This window comes from Artemia franciscana, chromosome 17, assembly GCF_032884065.1.
Source record: "Artemia franciscana chromosome 17, ASM3288406v1, whole genome shotgun sequence".
Classification (NCBI taxonomy): Eukaryota; Metazoa; Arthropoda; class Branchiopoda; order Anostraca; family Artemiidae; genus Artemia; species Artemia franciscana.
This window is the reverse complement of record NC_088879.1, coordinates 8,071,448-8,092,071: the sequence shown is the minus strand read 5'-3', so window position 1 is coordinate 8,092,071 and position 20,624 is coordinate 8,071,448. Positions and strand designations below refer to the sequence as shown.

General features: G+C 37.0%; 1 protein-coding gene across 2 annotated transcripts in view; it reads left to right on the top strand.

The window, feature by feature from the left end:
- LOC136037779 (ubiquitin carboxyl-terminal hydrolase MINDY-1-like) overlaps positions 1-20,624 on the top strand; it is a 57,646-nt gene that overhangs the window by 14,868 nt on the left and 22,154 nt on the right. For both annotated transcript variants that reach the window (XM_065720607.1, XM_065720608.1), the window contains exons 3-4: positions 10,654-10,757; positions 20,151-20,338. In XM_065720607.1, coding sequence (XP_065576679.1) covers positions 10,654-10,757; positions 20,151-20,338 — 292 coding nt within the window. The remainder of the gene's footprint in view (positions 1-10,653; positions 10,758-20,150; positions 20,339-20,624) is intronic.

The following is a 20,624-nucleotide window of genomic DNA, read 5'->3' as shown; positions in this document are numbered from 1 at the left end:
ATGATCTAACTTCAGTTTCACCAGAATTTTGGGAATTTTTAAGTTAAAGAACTATCACTAATGTCTGGCTTGCGTAGACGTATCTTAAGATGATAGGGTACCTTAAATACTCTATCGTGACCATTATAAAGTTTTTAGGTTGTGTAGCCAAACAATTTTGAATTGATTTGATGACCTTGCTGTTGCTTGTATATCTTGTATAAAAGGTCAAATCAATGGTAGAAAACTAAAAGCCAACAACTACTTCCTGGAAATCTTAGTAAAAACTATGCAACTTCCCTTTTTTGACGGATATTGAGATATTCAGTTTTGATCAAACTGAAGAGACGTTCTCTAAAAATCTTGTAGTATACCTAGAAGTATTTAGAAGTATACTTAGAAGCATCTTCTAGTATTCCCTTTTTTGACGGATGTTGAGATATTCAGTTTTGAGCAAAATGAAGGGACGGTCTCTGAAAATCTTCTATTTTACCTAGAAGTATTTAGAAGTATACCTAGAAGTATCTTCTAGTATTCCCTTTTTTGACGGATATTGAGATATTCAGTTTTGACCAAAATGTAGGCACGGTCTCTGAAAATCTTCTATTTTACCTAGAAGTATTCCTAGAAGTATTTAGAAGTATACCTAGAAGTATCTTCTAGTATTCCCTTTTTTGACGGATATTGAGATATTCAGTTTTGACCAAAATGAAGGGACGGTCTCTGAAAATCTTCTATTTTACCTAGAAGTATTTAGAAGTATACCTAGAAGTATCTTCTAGTATTCCCTTTTTTGACGGATATTGAGATATTCACTTTTGACCAAAATGAAGGGACGGTCTCTGAAAATCTTCTATTTTACCTAGAAGTATTTAGAAGTATACCTAGAAGTATCTTCTAGTATTCCCTTTTTTGACGGATATTGAGATATTCAGTTTTGACCAAAATGAAGGGACGGTCTCTGAAAATCTTCTATTTTACCTAGAAGTATTTAGAAGTATACCTAGAAGTATCTTCTAGTATTCCCTTTTTTGACGGATATTGAGATATTCACTTTTGACCAAAATGAAGGGACGGTCTCTGAAAATCTTCTATTTTACCTAGAAGTATTTAGAAGTATACCTAGAAGTATCTTCTAGTATTCCCTTTTTTGACGGATATTGAGATATTCAGTTTTGACCAAAATGAAGGGACGGTCTCTGAAAATCTTCTATTTTACCTAGAAGTATTTAGAAGTATACCTAGAAGTATCTTCTAGTATTCCCTTTTTTGACGGATATTGAGATATTCACTTTTGACCAAAATGAAGGGACGGTCTCTGAAAATCTTCTATTTTACCTAGAAGTATTTAGAAGTATACCTAGAAGTATCTTCTAGTATTCCCTTTTTTGACGGATATTGAGATATTCAGTTTTGACCAAAATGAAGGGACGGTCTCTGAAAATCTTCTATTTTACCTAGAAGTATTTAGAAGTATACCTAGAAGTATCTTCTAGTATTCCCTTTTTTGACGGATATTGAGATATTCACTTTTGACCAAAATGAAGGGACGGTCTCTGAAAATCTTCTATTTTACCTAGAAGTATTTAGAAGTATACCTAGAAGTATCTTCTAGTATTCCCTTTTTTGACGGATATTGAGATATTCAGTTTTGACCAAAATGAAGGGACGGTCTCTGAAAATCTTCTATTTTACCTAGAAGTATTTAGAAGTATACCTAGAAGTATCTTCTAGTATTCCCTTTTTTGACGGATATTGAGATATTCACTTTTGACCAAAATGAAGGGACGGTCTCTGAAAATCTTCTATTTTACCTAGAAGTATTTAGAAGTATACCTAGAAGTATCTTCTAGTATTCCCTTTTTTGACGGATATTGAGATATTCACTTTTGACCAAAATGAAGGGACGGTCTCTGAAAATCTTCTATTTTACCTAGAAGTATTTAGAAGTATACCTAGAAGTATCTTCTAGTATTCCCTTTTTTGACGGATATTGAGATATTCAGTTTTGACCAAAATGAAGGGACGGTCTCTGAAAATCTTCTATTTTACCTAGAAGTATACCTAGAAGTATCTTCTAGTATTCCCTTTTTTGACGGATATTGAGATATTCAGTTTTGACCAAAATGTAGGCACGGTCTCTAAATATCTTCTATTTTACCTAGAAGTATTCCTAGAAGTATTTAGAAGTATACCTAGAAGTATCTTCTAGTATTCCCTTTTTTGACGGATATTGAGATATTCAGTTTTGAGCAAAATGAAGGGACGGTCTCAGAAAATCTTCTATTTTACCTAGAAGTATTCCTAGAAGTATTTAGAAGTATACCTAGAAGTATCTTCTAGTATTCCCTTTTTTGACGGATCTTGAGATATTCAGTTTTGACCAAAATGTAGGCACGGTCTCTAAAAATCTTCTAGTGTACCTGGTAGGAAAATGCTGCAAATGAGCTCAAATGCAATATCATTTGAGCAATTTGACCGTTTTTTTTTTTGGGGGGGGGTTTCCTTGTGTTGCTACCTGTTTTGACTGACAAGCTTTCCGACAAAAGAGATGTAAAATTTTATTGTCTTTTGTATAAGATTTCATAGTAAAATCGATAGCTTTGGATGATGGCTAGTCCCCTGGGAGAATTTGCGAATGAGCTCTTTGTCTTTGGGACTGTCACCCGTCACTGAGGCCCGCAAAATGATTTAAAGGTATTGTATTCTCTTACGGCCAGTCGAGTAGCCGTTTCTGCCCCGCATGCGTAACGCAATGAATATTCTTAAGCTCGCAAATGAATGTAATGTCATATGAGTTTTTTTTTTCTAAGCGTTTAAATTATATTTTTATTTACATATTTATGTTTACATCTATTTATAATTTAAATAAAGTGTTCCTAGAACTAGAGTGTTAGTGTTTGCGAGTTTCGAATTACAAATCAAACAATTCGTAGTAACGAACTGTAAGGAGCGACCCGACTCGATAGTAACTGAAACTCTAAAAAATGGAATTTTGATACCATATATATATATATATATATATATATATATATATATATATATATATATATATATATATATATATATATATATATATATATATATATATATATATATAAATCAGATTTTTATGCTGTTTTCAAATATATAACTTTCATTAATTTTAGTCTTCCCCATCAAAGGTTACGAGCGTGAGAATATTTGCCTTATTTTCGGAAAAAGGAGCAAACATCCCCCAAAAGTCATAGAATCTTAATGAGAATCACACCATCATTTTCAGCGTATCATAAGGGCCCTACTGTAGAAGTTTCAAGCTTCTATCTTCAAAAGGTAGAATTTCGTATTTTTTTTGCCAGAAGAAAGATCAAGGATGCGTGTTTTTTTTCAGGGGTGATTGCATCGACCCACTGACCCTAGAATATAGGGAAAGGGCTCTTTCGGACGGAAATTAAACTCTCTAGTGCGTTTTTTAAGTAAAAAAATTGGAGGGCAGCTAGGCCCCCTCCTTAACTCCTTTTTCTCAAAATTGTTCGATCATAATCTTTCATTTCCGCTTTGTTCAGAATAGTTGAAAAGCCGAATAACTATGCCTTTGAGATATCATGACCCTCAGCCCTTGGGAAAAGGTCTTTAAGTTACAAAAGCTGCCCATTGTTTACGTATAAGCTTGTATTTGTTATTGGGAAGCATGCCATACATTTTTCGGATGGGGTGAATTTTCTGCTGGTGGGATTTTCCACGGGGATGATTTTCCATGGGGAGATAAGTTTTCAGAGAGTGGATTTTCAGGGAAAATTTTACACAGGGTTAATCGTCTTATGTCCAGGTTTCTCTTTAACACCTCAATTTTACGCGTGGAGATGTTAAGAGTATTGTACGGGGGAAATTTTCACCAGGATTGAATTGTGTAGATAATTATTCCGTAGGGAGGAGGGATTTTTCCGTGGAGATTTAGCTAGATTTCCTGGAAATATTAAAAAAACGACAAGAAATTAAATAAAAATAAGAGCTAAGAGCTCATATGGCACTTGTGACGAGGCCAGAAGAGCTAAAAGCCAAGAGATCACTTGGTATGAGCTCTAGCAAAATTCTATGAACCAGTAGATTGATTTAAAAGGGAAATAAGAGGCTTAATGCCGGTCAGGATTTAAAATAAGAGCTCTGAGTCACGATATCCTTCTAAATATCAAAATTCATTAAGATCCGATTACCCACCCGTATGTTATAAATACACAATTTTTTCTAATTTTTGCTCTCCCTTTAGCCCCCCAGATGGTCGAATCTGGGAAAACGACTTTATCAAGTCAATTTGTGCAGCTCCCTGACACGCCTACCAATTTTCTTCGTCCTAGCACGTCCAGAAGCACCAAACTCGCCAAATCACTGAAACCCTCCCCCCATTCCCCCAAAGAGAGCGAATCCAGTACGATTCTGTCAATCATGCATCAAGGACATTTGCTTATTCTATCCACCAAGCTTCATCCCGATTCCTCCACTCCAAGTGTTTTCCAAGATTTCCCCCTCCAACTCGCCCCAATGTCAGAAGATCTGGTCGGGATTTGAAAAAAGAGCTCTGAGACATGAATTCCTTCTAAATCTCAAATTTCATTAAGATCCGATCACCTATTCGTAAAATAAAAATACCCCAATTTTCACTTTTTCCAAGAGTTCCTGTTTCCCCCTTCAACTCCCCCCAATCTCCACCGACTCCACCAAAGAGAGCAGATCCTGTCCGGTTATGTCAGTCACGTGTCTTAGACAGGTTTTTATTCTTCCCATCCAGTTTCATCCTGATCTCACCGCTTTAAGTATTTTCTAAGATTTCCGGTTCCCCTCAACTGCCCCCCCCCAATTACGCTGGATCCGGTTGAGATTTAAAATAAGAGATCTGAGTCACAAGGTCCTTCTAAATATGAAGTTTCATGAAGATTCGATCACCAGATTAGGTCGGGATTTAAAATAAGAGCTCCGAGACACGATGTCCTTCTAAATATCAAATTTCATTGAGATCCGATCACCCGTTCGTAAGTTAAAAATACCTCATTTTTTCTAATTTTGAAGAATTACCCCCCCCCATTACCCCAAAGAGAGCGAATCCGTTCCGGTTATGTCAATCATGTATCTAGGACTTGTGCTTGTTTTTCCCACCAGGTTTCATCCCGATCCCTCCACTCTAAGTGTTTTCCAAGTTTTAGGTTTCCCCCTCCCAACTCCCCCCCCCAATGTCACCAGATCTGTTTGGGACTTAAAATAAGAGCTCTGAGACACGATATTCTTCTAAATGCCAAATTTCTTTGAGATCCGATCACCCGTTCGTAAGTTAAAAATATACAAGTTTTTCAACTGAAAGTAAGGAGCAACATTAAAACTTAAAACGAACAGAAATTATTACGCAAATGAGGGAGATGCTCTTCCTCAACACCTCGCTATTTACACTAAAGGTTTTTAGTACTTTTAAAAAAAGCTTCTTATTGTTCTAATTAAACGAATATAGTGTTTCGTCGTTCTTAAATGATTGGGACAGAATTCGAACTTTAGCGTAAAGAGCGAGGTGTTGAGGAAGAGCATCCCCCCATTTACATAATAATTTGTGTTCGTTTTAAGTTTTAATGTTGCTCCTTACTTTCAGTTGAAAAAACGTGTTTTTATGGCACTTGTTACTAGTGACATATAGCAATCGCAAATTCTGTCGGTCTGTCGGTCCCGGTTTTTCTAAAAAATTAGAAAAAATGCGGTATTTTTAACTTACGAACGGGTGATCGGATCTCATTGAAATTTGATATTTAGAAGGACATCGTTTCTCAGAGCTCTTACTTTAAATCCCGACTGGGTCTGGTGACATTGGAGGGGAGGAGGACACCTAAAACTTGGAAAACACTTAGATTGGAGGGATCGGAATGAAACTTGGTGGGGAAAATAAGCAAAAGTCCTAGATACATGATTGACATAACCGGAACGGTTCCGCTCTCTTTGGGGTAGGTGGGGGGGGGGGGGTTAATTCTGAAAAATTAGAAAAAATGAGGTATTTTTAACTTATGAACGGGTGTTCGGATCTCAATTAAATTTGATATTTAGAAGGATATTTTGTCTCAGAGCTCGTATTTTAAATCCCGACCGGATCTGGTGAAATTGGGGGGGGGGGGATTTGGGAGGGCGGAAACCTAAAACTTGGAAAACACTTAGAGTGGATGGATCGGGATGAAACTTGGTGGGAAAAATAAGCACAAGTCCTAGATACATGATTGACATAACCGGAACGGATCCGCTCTCTTTGGGATAGTTGGGGAGGGGTTAATTCTGAAAAATTAGAAAAAATGAGGTATTTTTAACTTATGAACGGGTGTTCGGATCTCAATGGAATTTGATATCAGAAGGATATCGTGTCTCAAAGCTCTTATTTTAAATCCCGACCGGATCTGGTGACATTGGGGGGAGTTCGGGGTAAGGGAACCTAAAATCATGGAAAACGCTTAGATTTGAGGGATCGGGATGCAACTTGGTGGGGAAAATAAGCAGAAGTCTTAGATACGTGATTTACATAATTGGAACGGATCCTCTCTATTGGGGGGGGGGGCTAATTCTGAAAAATTAGAAAAAATGATGTATTTTTAACATACGAATGAGTGATCAGATCTTCATGAAAGCTCATATTTAGAAGAACTTCGTAAATCAGATCTCTTATTTTAAGTCTCAACCAGATCCAGCGTAATTGGGGGGGGGGCAGTGGGGGGGACTGGAAATCTTAGAAAATACTTTAAGCGGTGAGATCAGAATGAAACTGGATGGGAAGAATGAAAACCTGTCTAAGATACGTGACTGAAATAACCGGACCGGATCTGCTCTCTTTGGTGGAGTTGGGGGGGGGGGGTAATTTTGAAAAATAAGGTATTTGTAACTTACGAAAGGGTGACCAGATCTTAATGAAATTTGATATTTAGAAGGATCTTGTGCTTTAAAGCTCTAATTTTAAATTCCGACCAGATCTTTGACATTGGGGGAGTCGGATGGGGAAATCTTGGAAAACACTTGGAGTGGAGCAAATGTCTTTAATATGTGATTGACGGAACCGTACTGGATTCGCTCTCTTTGGGGGAGTTGGGGGCAGGGTTTCAATGATTTGGTGAGTCAGGTGCTTCTGGACGTGCTAGGACGATGAAAATCGGTAGGCGTGTCAGGGACCTGCACAAATTGACAAATTGGGAAAACGATAAAGTCGTTTTCCCAGATTCGACCATCTGGGGGGCTAAAGGGAGAGGAAAAATTAGAAAAAAATAGGTATTCGTAACTTACCGGTAGGTGATCGGATCTTAATGAATTTTGATATTTAGAAGGACATCGTGACTCAGAGCTCTTATTTTAAATCCTGACCGGCATTAAGCCTCTTATTTTCGTTTTAAATCAATCTATTGATTCATAGAAATTTATTAGAGCTAATACCATATGATCTCTTGGCTCTTAGCTCTTCTTGCCTCGTCACAAGTGCCATATGAGCTTTTAGCTCTTGTTTTTGTTATTTAATATCAAAAAAGGAGTGGTAGTCCTTCAACAAAAGTGTCCAAAGGTTCGTTTTAATCATGATTTCATTTGGAGTGTTTCTTGCCTTACTGTTTTAATAATTTTTAAAATCTTTTTGTGTTTCGTGGAAAGAATATTCCTCTCTGGTGATGTCCATGGTTTCAGTAATCTGGCAGCTTTATCAGAGAAAATATTTTATTGCAACCTTTCCCTGTATGGGAAATTTTATTGCATCATTTTATTTCATACATTTTGAATCATCTTTATCCTGAGATTTTGGACATAATCCAACTCTATTTTATGTTGTTACATATTACGAAATGTACATTTGAATTATACATTTGGGCCTCGGATTAAAACAAAAAGAAAAAAAAAACTGTTAAACCAAATCCCCTGAAAGTAATAAAAGAATCCATTTGAACCGTTCAGTCGAACTAAGTAAATGTGAATAATGATTATCATCACTTTTGAGAAATTTAATTTGTAGGTTCGTGAATTTAAAGAAAGGGGGGGGCACTTGTATGATATAGCCCCGACCACTCAATTTGTTCATCCATTGACGCATTGTAGAACCGGTATTTTCGTTAGTTTCTTTCAGCTTAGCGTGAGATAAGAAAAAGAGAAGTGATAGAATAGATGGGAAATATATAATTTGGGTCATATATCTGCTCATTCGGGGGGGGGGGGGGGTAAATAGTTGTATGGTGTGAAGTAGAAAACAATTCTGCAAATATATAGCCCAAATTTGTTTCTAAAGTATTTTATTTTTATCATACTTAAGAATATTTCATTAGAATTGAGTGTCAGAGAAAAAGGTTCTACTTAGATAAAGAATATTAGCTCGGGACTATATCATACAATCACCAAAGGGGGAATGTAAATATAACGAAATTGAACAAACGATACTAGACAGTTGGGTTCCTACGGCAAATAGACCGTTAATGATTTTGGCGAATACAAGGGGAACATCACACATTAAGTCAGTAGCATAGCTAGAGCGACGGCTGCAGTCTCAGGGAGGGGGGCAAACCGAGTTTTTCTCGTCAATACTATGGTCTACTTATATTGTGATAGTGATTTTGGCGAAAGGAGGGACAAAAACTGATATTGTCCCCCAGCGCTGTTAACCATAGCTACGCCTCTTCATTGAGTGCATGGACAATGTGTTGCCCACTCCGCCAAATGGAGTACATCCCGGGGTGCTACTTGTTCTGCCACATGTGGTAAACCTCGGTTTCTGCTTTAGACAGTTATGCCACATACAGTTTGTGCCACTTTATAATCCATGATGTTGGAAATTAGTCAAACCCTCGGTGCAATGTGGAGATTATTATTGATTGAGAAAACCTAAACTATGAACATAGACTGGAAGAGAAAAAAAAGACTAACCACTTAAAGAAAAAAAATAATTTACCAGAAAAAAAACAAAGGAAATTCATGAGACTTGGGGGTATATACGTGTAATCCTTAAGGTGGGTTAGAGGACTTTTTGGGAGTGGGGGGAGGGGTAGGAAGGGGATCTCACAAGTGTACTTGTAGGCCACTATTTTCACTTTTTCTGTTGGTCATAGGGACGGGGGAATTCTTTGGAGCAATCCTGGGCAATATCTCTTTCCCCCTATATGTACATACATGACGTATAAGAAAACTATACGCACAATTCATCCACGTGAATTTACGAGATCAGCTAAAGGCAGAGATAAAGAAGAAAAATACAATTTGAAGTTCAAATGGTGAATACTGACAGGAAAAAGAGTTGCATATGTACATGTAATTTCAGGTTTGTAATCTCAGGAGTAGAACACGCGAAAATATTAAAAGAAATAGTTCCGTTATAACTATAGCTGAAAAAAAAACCCGAGGGGACGTGAGTTTGCTGCATAATAATAAAAAAAAACATAAATAAATCTACTCTGGCGCTTCAACAGATCTAACGTATTGGGTTTGTTATATAACATTTTTATAAATACCTTTTCTTTTTTCCGTCACTGATGCTACCTCTCCCGACTTTTTTGTGCACATCCGTTAATTCAGGGATGTGATAACAGATGCATTATTTACTAAGTATTCAGTATGTTTGCAACTGGGCTGATTAAATTTTTAAGCGGCTTTGAAATGTTTTGAGATCTCATTTTCTAAGAATGTCCAATAGTTAGGTCGAGCCCCCCTTCCACCTATGAGTCTTATCACAGTTTGAGTTGTTTCTGTCTAGTTTGATGGCTGAACTGAGTCTGCTTAAGAAATAGCAGAAACTTCGATACAATATAAAATTTGCTAAAAAAAAGAATTTGCGATTTTAGCTCTGATGCTTCCTGAATTGTTTCTAGGAAATTTGAAAGACAGACATGATTTGGGTCTCAGGTTTGGAAGGGATTATTTCATGTTCTAAGTAGTCTGACGTTTATGATCCCTAAGAAATTTATTGTCGGAGATGAGACAGTTTGTTTGGCTTCTTTTATAATGTTTATTAGGCGAGAAAAAACTAATATTTGTCTAGGAATTAGTTGGAAATTTTTGAACTTAACGAGTTTTTAGACTCTGGAAAGGACCTATATAATTCAAAATATTTTAATTTTTATGTCTAACTGTTTCGAAGCTTCAGATCGCTGATCACGAGGAATTTATTTTTTGAGTGCCTACGATGTCAAAGCAGTCATTCTGAAAACAGCGATTGTCTTTTGATAGTTCCATAAATATGAAGTTTTTAAGGCTTCTTCATGTTTTCGTCAGCATTGCCATGTTGAACTGTGAAAAACCAATTTGTTACATTCGGCGTAAAAATTCAAAAATTAACAGTCTGTTGATTCCTAAAGAAAGCTACGCTTTAAAGGAAGTTCTATCATCTTAAGCGGTTTTGTGCTAAGTTGATTTAACTGATTTTAATCCATGTTTCTTTTTTTTTCATTTCTGTTCTCGCTCCATCAAAAACTGCAAATGGTGGGTTTTTCGCTGAAAATCTAATTCCTAAGTTTTTATGTGTGTTTTTTTAGATAAATATTGCAGATGTGTTCACTAAATCATTTAAAACAAATAAATTTTATTTTTACTGTCGTGACCAGTGCTGCCAGCTGTCTAGTTTAAAATTACACCGTCATAAAAGTGGCAACTCTGGTCGTGACATGATAAAAGTAGCAGCTTTGCTCTGCAAAAAAAGTGATTTAATTGAATCTATTTCAGAACATTGGTGATGCCGCGGAAAATTATGAGCAGAATCTGAGTGATGTGCTAGCTATACTACCGAAACTTCAAAGTGGAATTGATGTCAATGTTAAGTTTACCAGGTAAATGGTTCTTTCATACTACACCGTAGAAACTTGGAGCAAATTTTGTCCATAATATAAGCATTGCCAAGTATATTCGAACTCTGCTTAAATTAATATTATTTAACGTTAGGCTACTTGTGTATTATCCTGACCACAGCCAAGTTCTTGATCTGTTTAGAACCGGTTTTTATGACACTTGGTATTAACCAAGTGACATATAGCGATCGAAAATTCTGTCGGTCCCCGTTTTGCTACTTTAGGCGCTTCCAGGTAAGCTAGGACGATGAAATTTGGCAGGGGTATCAGGGACCGGACCAGATTAAATTAGAAATAGTCGTTTTACCGATTTGACCATCTGGGGGGGAGAGGGGGCCGGTTAATTGGGAAAATAGAAAAATGAAGTATTTTTTACTTACGAACGGGTGATCGGATCTTAATGAAATTTTATGTTTCGAAGGATATCGTGTCTCAGAGCTCTCATTTTAAATCCCAACCAGATCCGGTGACATTGGGGGAGTTGGAGGGGGGAACCTAAAATCTTGGAAAACGCTTAGAGTGGTGGGATCGGGATGAAACTTGGTGGGAAAAATAAGCAGAAGTCCTAGATACGTGATTGACATAATCGGAATGGATCTGCTCTGTTTGAGGGAGTTGGGGGGGGGAGGGTTAATTCTGAAAGATTAGAAAAAATTAGGTCTTTTTAACTTACGAAGGAGTGATCGAATATTAATGAAATGTCATATTTAGAAGAATCTCGTAACTCAGATCTCTTAATTTGAATCCCAACCGGATCCAGAGTCATTAAGGGGCGGGGAGTTGGGGGGGGACCAGAAATCTTGGAAAACACTTAAAGCGGAGAGATCAGGATGAAACTTGGTGGGAAGAATAAAAACAAGTCAAAGATACGTGATTGACATAACCGGAACGGATCCGCTCTTTTTTTTGGAGGGGGGGAGGGCTAAATTTGAAAAATTAGAAAAAATGATATATTTTTAACTTACGAAGGAGTGATCGTATCTTAATGAAATTTCATATTTAGAAGGACCTCGTAACTCACACCTCTCTCTTTAAATCCCGACCGAATCCAGCGTCATTGGGGAGGAGGGATCGGAAATCTTGGAAAACACTTAAAGCGGAGAGATTAGGATGAAACTTGGTGGGAGGAATAAAAACTTGTCCTAGCTACGTGACTGACATAACCGGACTGGATCCGCCCTCTTTGGGGGAGTTGGGGGGGAGGGTGTAATTCGGAAAAATTAGAAAAATGAGGTATTTGTAACTTACGAACGGGTGATCAGATCTTAAGGAAATTTGATATTTAGAAGAATCTTGTGTTTTAGAGCTATTTTTTTAGGTCCCGACCAGATCCGGTGACATTGGGGGGAGTTCGATGGGGAAACCAGAATTCTTGGAAAATGTGAAAATTGAGGTATCTTTATCTTACGAATGGATTATCGGATCTTAATGAAACCTGATATATAGAAGGATCGTATGTCTCAGATGCTCCATTTTCAATTCGAATCGGATCCGGGGACATAGGGGGTTGGAGGGGGGAAACAGAAATCTTGGAAAACGCTTAGAGTGGAGAGATCGGGATGAAACTTGATGGGAAGAATAAGCACAAGTTATAGATACGTGATTGACATAATTGGAACGGATCTGTTCACTTTGAAGGAGCTGGGGGGTTTTGATTTGGAAAAATTAAAAAAAATTGAAGAATTTTTAACTTAAGAACGTGTGATCGGATCTTAATGAAATTTGATATTTAGAAGGAACTTCAGAGCTCTTTTTTTTAATCGCGACCGGATCCGGTGACATTGGGGGGAGTTGGGGGGAACCTAAAATCTTGAAAAACGCTTAGAGTTTGGAGAGATGGAGATGAAACTTGGTGAGAAAAATAAGCACAAGTTCTAGATATGTAATTGACATAACCACATAGATATGTAATTGACATTGACATAACTCAGATATCTAATTTGAAATCCCGACTGGATTCAGTGTCATTGAGGGGAAGAAGGAACCGGAAATCTTAGAAAACGCTTCAAGCGAAGAGATCAGAATGAAACTTGGTGGGAAGAATAACCATAAGTCTAAGATACGTTACTGACCTAGCCGTACCGGATCCGCCCTCTTTTTTAGAGTTGGGGGGGGAGTAATTTCGAAAAATTAGTAAAAATGAGGTATTTGTAACTTACGAACGGGTGATCGGATCTTAATGAAATCTGATATTTAGAAGGATCTTGTACTTTAAAACTCTCATTTTAAATCACGAACAGATCCGGTGACATGGGGGGAGTTGGAGGGGGAAACCAGAATTCTTGGAAAGCGTAAAAATCGAGGTATCTTACGAATGGGCGATCGGATCTTAATGAAACTTGATATATAGAAGAATCTTGTGTCTCAGATGCTCCATTTTTGATTCGAGTCGGATCCGGGGACATAGTGGGCTGGAGGGGGGAAACAGAAATCTTGGAAAACGTTCAGAGTGGAGATATCGGGATGAAACTTGATGGGAAGAATAGGCACAAGTTATAGATACGTGATTGACATAATTGGAACGGATCCGTTCTCTTTGGGGGAGCTGGGGGTTGTTAATTTGGAAAAATTACAAAAATTGAGGTATTTTTGACTTATGGGTGACCGAATCTTAATGAAATTTGATATTTAGAAGAAGCTCATGTCTCAGAGCTTTTATTTCAAATCCTGACCAGATCTTTTGACATTGTAGGAGTTGGAGGGGGAAACCGGAAATCTTGGAAAACGCTTAGAGTTGAGATTTCTGGACGAAACTTGGTGGGTAGAATGAGCAAATGTCTTAAATACGTGATTGACGTAACCGGACTGGATCCGCTCTCTTTGAGGAAGTTAGGAGGTGGGGTTCAGTCTTTGGCGATTTTGGTGCTTCTGGACGTATTAGGACGATGAAAATTGGTAGGCGTGTCAGGGAGCTCCACAAATTGACTTGATAAAGTTGTTTTCCTCGATTCGACCATCCGGAGGGCTGAAGGGAGAGGAAAATTAGAAAGATTGAGGTACTTTTTACTTACAAGTGGGTGATCGTATCTAAATGAATTTTGAAATTTAGAAGGACCTCGTGCCTCAGAGCTCTTATTTTAAATCCTGACCGGCATTAACCCTCTGATTTTCCTTTTAAATCAATCTATTTATTCTTAGAATTTTGCTAGAGCTCATACCATATGAGCTCTTGGCTCTTCCGACCTCGTCACAAGTGCCATATGAGCTCTTAGCTCTTGTTCTTTCTGCATTCAGAGATAATTAACCTGTCCTGAGAGTGATGAACTAGTATGGAGGTATATTTTAATGAAACATATAATATGTAGAGTTGGTTAGGTTAGATATTTAATATAATATTTAATATAATATAATATTTAATATTTTAATATAATATAATATTTAATATAATACGTTCTGAGCGGCCTGCTTTCCATAATTTTCTTTTGAAGTTTCCATAATTTTTTTTACTAAGTATTACGTTTTCATCAGATGTTGGTATGCTTCATTGCGATTAACCTAGCTTCACTTCTTGAGTCTGTCGGTATAAAACACAAGTACCTACTTAAGTTTATCTTACGTCATGGAAAAATGCATATATAGCCTTAATTATATACTTTAATATAAAATATTAAATAAATTTAAAATATTTTTGCCAATATTTAAAGCTGAAATTTTCTGAATGGTAATTACCTTCCAGGAAGCTAAGACTTTGGTAAAGTCCAGAATAAAAATTTGTGATAAAGTTTCCAGGAACGGTTAAATACTAAAGTCCGTATAGCACCAACGAAATGAGATGTACGTATGAGCAATTAATAAATTTTGAAGAGATTCTTGGCAGAAAGCCAAATAGCCTAAGAGCATGTAGCTTTCTTTTACAGACGTAGTTTTCTTCGGGATTATTAAAACTAGTTTATTACAAAGTTAGGATTCTTATCTTTGGTCCAGAACTCTGGAGCCAGAGTACTTCGTCCTTAGCTCCAACCTTTCTTTTTTCACTGAGAATTTGGTTCGTCTTATTTTATTTTAATTTCCGGTTTTCCTTCCAAAATAAAGTTTCTAAAAATAATGTTCAAACTACTAGGAAAATGATCAAAGCTAATTAAAACAATTGCCTCGTTAGCTGTTTTGTGGGACATGTTTAGTTTCACTAACTAAGGAGGCTGAGGCTGGGAGGGTGATTATACAAGAGGTAAATAGCGACGAAGACCACACTGCCTTTCCATCGCAAACATCAAAAACAAGAAGGACAATAGAGGAATTCTTTTCGCAAGACAGTGGAAATCTAATTAGAATGAATATTTCGGCCCTATGTCCAAGAGCCGTCCTCAGCAAAACATAAATATATAGAAGAAGAAAAACTTACAACAAGATATGACATATAACTATATAAAAAAAAAAAAAAAAAAAAAAATCAAAACAGTCCCAGCATCCTTACTTCAGCGAAGATAAAACTCCTGGTTGAACTTCGCTGAAGTAAGGATGCTGGGACTGTTTTAAAAACATATTTCATTTTAGTTATATTGGTCGTATCTCGTTTTAACTTTTATTCTTTTATATAAATATGTTTTGCTGAGGACGGCCCTTTGACATAAAGCCGAAATATTCATTTTAATTAGATGTCCACTGTCTTGCGAAAAGAATTCCTTATTGTTTTTCTTTTTTTGATGTTTATTATACAAGAGGGATTGCTAAAAACTTTCGACTAAGGATTTTGGATAATATTGGCATCCTTTTCGTGATTTCCTGCCTTTAAATAGTACGAAAAGTGTAATTTTTCGTGTTAAATGGCATTTAAGATGACGCAATGGAGACAAACTTACAAAAAGCGCGTACGATCAAGACGTACGCGTAAGCGTTCGCATACGATCAAGAACCTCGAAAGAAGACATTAAGCATTTCTCTACGACATTACAGTAGCCTGCTAGTTTTACTAGTCAAATTGTCTGAAGTTTAAAGATGAATGGCGTTGTCGACTTTAACTAATTACTTTTGCCTATTTATTTTAATGGCTCAATGTGGCAACACTGGGAAAAATTTGATACTGCCCCAATGACTTTATGGCTGAATAAGGTGCTTTAAGACTGACAGTGATCAATAATTACTTCACAAATAAAGATAAAGGGTACCGCTATAGGTAAATAAATGAATTTTAGACCGAACAGAAATTAAAGTGAATAATACAATCAAACCTAAAACGGTAAGAAATCACCACAAACAGGAGTAGGGCTCCCCCCTAAACTTTTGTAAAGGCCATAGTGTCATTCGAGCTTTACTAAAAATGATTGGTAAAAAACACAGTTTTTGGGGCTCAAGCACACTCGCCCCACCTGCACAACGATCCACCTGTCCTCCACCCCAATGGTTAATGGGCAATTATACACAACTGTACATAAATTTATCAAGCCTCGAATGAGTCAACTTATTAAAATTAAGCTCTGAAATATCTTTAAACTATTCATCTTTAGGGAGGAATGCGGCATCGTTTGGCATTACTGCATCTGAGACTGGAAAGCTCATTATATAGTTTTCTGTAATTCTAGATGGATTGGGTATCTGGAAATGATGGCTTTTTGGATCCCTTGGTCCAAAACTGTCGTTTTGGGCCGCATAATGACAGAAAACGCCACTGACCATTCATTTGGTACGATCCACCCTAAAAAAAAATAATAAAAAAAATCGCAAATTCTGTCGTTCTGTCCCGGTTTTGCTACTTTAGGCATTTCCAGGATGGATCGGGATGAAACTTGGTGGGAAAAATAAGCACAAGTCCTAGATACGTGATTGACATAACCGGAGTAGATCCGCTCTCTTTGGGGGAATCGGGGGGAGAAGGGTTAATTCTGAAAAATTAGAAAAAATGAGGTATTTTTAACTTACGAAGGAGTGATCGGATCTTAATGAAATTTCATATTTAAAAGGACCTCGTAACTCAGATCTCTTATTTTAAATCCCGGCTGGATCCGGTGACATGGGGAGGAATTGAGGGGGGAACCTAAAATCTCGGAAAACGCTTAGAGTTGAGGGATCAGTATAATACTTGGTGGAAAAAACAAGCACAAGTCCTAGATACGTGATTGACATAACCAGAAGGGATCCGCTCTCTTTGGGGGAGTTGGAGGGGCTTAATTCTGAAAAATTAGAAAAAATGAGGTATTTTTAACTTGCGAAGGAGTGATCGGATTTTAATGAAATTTGATTTTGGAAGGATATCGTGTCTCAGAGCTCTTACTTTAAATCCCGACCGGATTCGGTGACATTGGGGGATTTCGGAGGGGGGACCTAAAATCTTGGAAAACGAGTGTAGGGATCGGGGTGAAACTTGGTGGTAAAAATAATCACGAGTCCTAGATACGTGATTGAAATAACTGGAACGGATCCGCTCTCTTTGGGGGAGTTGGGGGAGGAGGGTTAATTCTGAAAAATTAAAAAAAGAAGTATTTTTAACTTACGAAGGAGTGATCGGATCTTAATGAAATTTGATGTTTAGAAGGATATCGTGTCTCAGAGTTCTTATCTTAAACCCTGACCGGATCCGGTGAAGGGGAAGTTGGGGGGGGGGGCGGAACCTAAAATGTTGGAAAACGCTTAGAGTGGAGGAATCGGGATGAAACTTGGTGGGAAAAATTAGCACAAGTCCTAGATAAGGGATTGACATAACCGGAACGGATCTGCTCTCTTTGGGGGAGTTGGGGGGGGGGCTTAATTCCTAAAAATTAGAAAAAAATGAGGTGTCGCACGAAAGAGTGATCGTATATTAACGAAATTTCATATTTAGAAGGACCTCGAAACTCATGTCTCTTGTTTTAAATCCCAACCGGATCCACTGTCAGGGGGGGGATCTTGGAAAACGCTTAAGGCTGAGAGATCGCGATGGAACTTGGTGGAAAGAATAAGCACAAGTCCAAGATAGGTGAATGACATAACCGGACCGGATCCGCTCTCTTTGGTGGAGTTGGGGGGGAGTAATTCGGAAAAATTAGAAAAAATGAGGTATTTGTAACTTACAAACGGGTGATCAGATCTTAATGAAAGTTGATATCTAGAAGGATCTTGTGCTTCAAAACTCTCATTTTAAATCTCGACCAGATTCGATGACATTAAAGGGAGTTGGAGGGGGAAACCGGAATTCTTGGAAAACGTGAAAATCGAGGTATCTTACGAAAGGGTGATCGGATCTTAATGAAACTTGATATATAGAAGAATATTATGTCTCAGATACTCCATTTTAAATTTGAATCGGATCTGGGGACATGGAGGGCTGGAGGGGGGAAACAAAAATCTTGGAAAACCCTTAGAGTGGAGAGATCGGGATGAACTTTGACGGAAAGAATAAGCACAAGTTATAGATACGAGATTGATATAATTGGTACGGATCCGTTCTCTTTGAGGGAGCTGGGGGTTTTTAATTTGGAAAAATCAGAAAGACTGAGGTATTTTTAACTTAAGAACGGGTTTCCGGATCTTTTTGAAATTTGATATTTAGAAGGAACTCATATCTCAGGGTTCTTATTTCAAATTCCGACCAGATCTTTTGACATTAGGGGGAGTTGGAGGGGGAAACTGGAAATCTTGGAAAACGCTTATAAATCTCGTAGACACGTGATTGACGTAACCGGACTGGATTCGCTCTCTTTGCTGGAGTTAGGTGGTGGGGTTCAGTTCTTTGGCGAGTTTGGTGCTTCTGGACGTGCTAGGACGATGAAAATTGGTAGGCGTGTCAGGGAGCTGCACAAATTGACTTGATAAAGTCGTTATCTCCAATTCAACCATCTGGGGGGGGGCGGAAGGGAGAGGAAAAATCGAGGTATTTTTAACTTACGAGTGGGTGATCGGATCTTAAAGAATTTTAATATTAGAAGGACCTCGTGACTCAGAGCTCTTATTTTAAATCTCGACCGGCATTAAGCCTCTGATTTACCTTTTAAAGCAATCTATTGATTCTCGGGATTTTGCTAGAGCTCATACCATATGAGCTCTTGGCTCTTCCGACCTCGTCTCAAGTGCCATATGAGCTCTTAGCTCTTGTTTTAGATAGGAGCTTAAAACTTTGATAACAGAGAACTTTAAATATCTGTGCGATCTGTAAAAATCTGTGCTCTTTTCCAAAAGGAAACAATTTTTTCAGGCTCGTAACTTTTGAATAAGAACCTTTAAGCTTATCAAATTTTATATATTCGGAATCACCATAAAAATTTTATCTCAAAGTAATCTTACTTTAAAAGTAATCTTAAGATTACTTAAAAAAGTAATCGGAACATTATTAAAAAAAAACAAACAAGATCCTAAACTTGCATTTAAATTCTATCTAAATGCAACTCTTCCCTTGCATAATTGAACTCCATAAATAAGGGTGTTACAGGGTCATAGATTTCTTCGTGTTGCAGATAAATGTTATCTTTTGCAACATGAGAGATTTTAATGTATTTGTGTTCTAAAAATACACAGATTCTGTTAAAATCTGTTAATGCAGGCTAATGCTAAAAATCGGCTAAAATCAGCTAAAAATCTGTTAATGTTAATGTTTTTTAAGAGTCTTTTTGTTTTATTTTAGAGTGTTTTAGCGCGAGTTGCTTCTTAATTACTGTTTGTAATGAGAAGCTATTTGGTGAAGTTAAGATTTGATGAGATAAAAGAAGCCTTAGTCTATACTTTTATATTTTTTTTATGGTTTTTAGTTCAGTATTATTTTATCAAAGAGTTTTGATTGGGTTGATTTTAATCTGTTCCTTCTTTTTTGTCTTCGTAATATATTTCGCCTATGATGGCTATTAGTCATAAATCCGGAGAAATCACTAAAGTCTCATTTTCTTCACTTTCTTCAAATATTCCTTATTTAACATCTTATTTTTTTGCGGACAACAGACTAAAAAAAAAAAAAAAAAAAAAAAAAAAAAAAAAAAAAAAAAAAAAAAAAAAAAAAAAAAAAAAAAAAAAAAAAAAAAATCCTTTCCCAAGTTCCGAGGAATATCGAAGACATATTTTCATTTGTCGTGTAGACCGGAACGATGCTTTGTTTTTTGTAGGCCTGAATGGTTAAGGTCTTAATAAGCAATATATTTTTTGTTCGTAATAGTGACTTGAAAGGTTGAAAATATGTTGGGCTTGACACTTTGGATGGAGATGAGAAAAAAAATGTATTTATGTGTCTCTTGATGCATTTAGAGATAATAAAAAGAGAGCATAAAATGGCCAGACCACGGAAACCCTTCTATCCTAGGGTTTAGGCTACATCATTCTTTCTTATTCCTCTTTATTAGTTCATTATATTACACTTACATTTATTGTAACAATATTGGTTCAATATAATATTATTCCTCTATTAGTTCACACAGTTTTGTACTTAATTAGGTGGTATTCTGAGTTTTTAATTAATACCTTTGCTAATGATTGTTTTAGCGTTTCCGATTTTGAATTTACTCCTGAATTGGCCTTATTTGATCTTGTGCAAATCAAACTCTTTCACGGATGGGTCATTGATCGAGAGCAATTAGAAGAAGTGAAAGCCGTGGGCAAAAGATCGTACAACCAACTTGTTGAAATGATCATTTCGTCCAAGTGCGGTGATAAGCAGGATTGTCTCAATGGTAATGTTTTCACGTAAAGCCCATTGGTTTAGCCCCAAAACCCTTAGGGCTATTGTTTGTCATAATGGGTGAATAATGCTAAAAAGGTCCCTTCATTTTTGGTAAATCAGGTGAATAAGAGGAATAAGGGCGTATCCAGGATTTTGCTCGAGGTGGGATATAGAAAAAAAACTGTACATCAAAAATTTTTATATGTATTTTGTTACTTTTTTACAAGTCGGGAAAAATTTTCAGGGGAAGGGTTCAAGCTCAGTGACCCCGTCTTCCCTGGATAAGGCCTTGTATG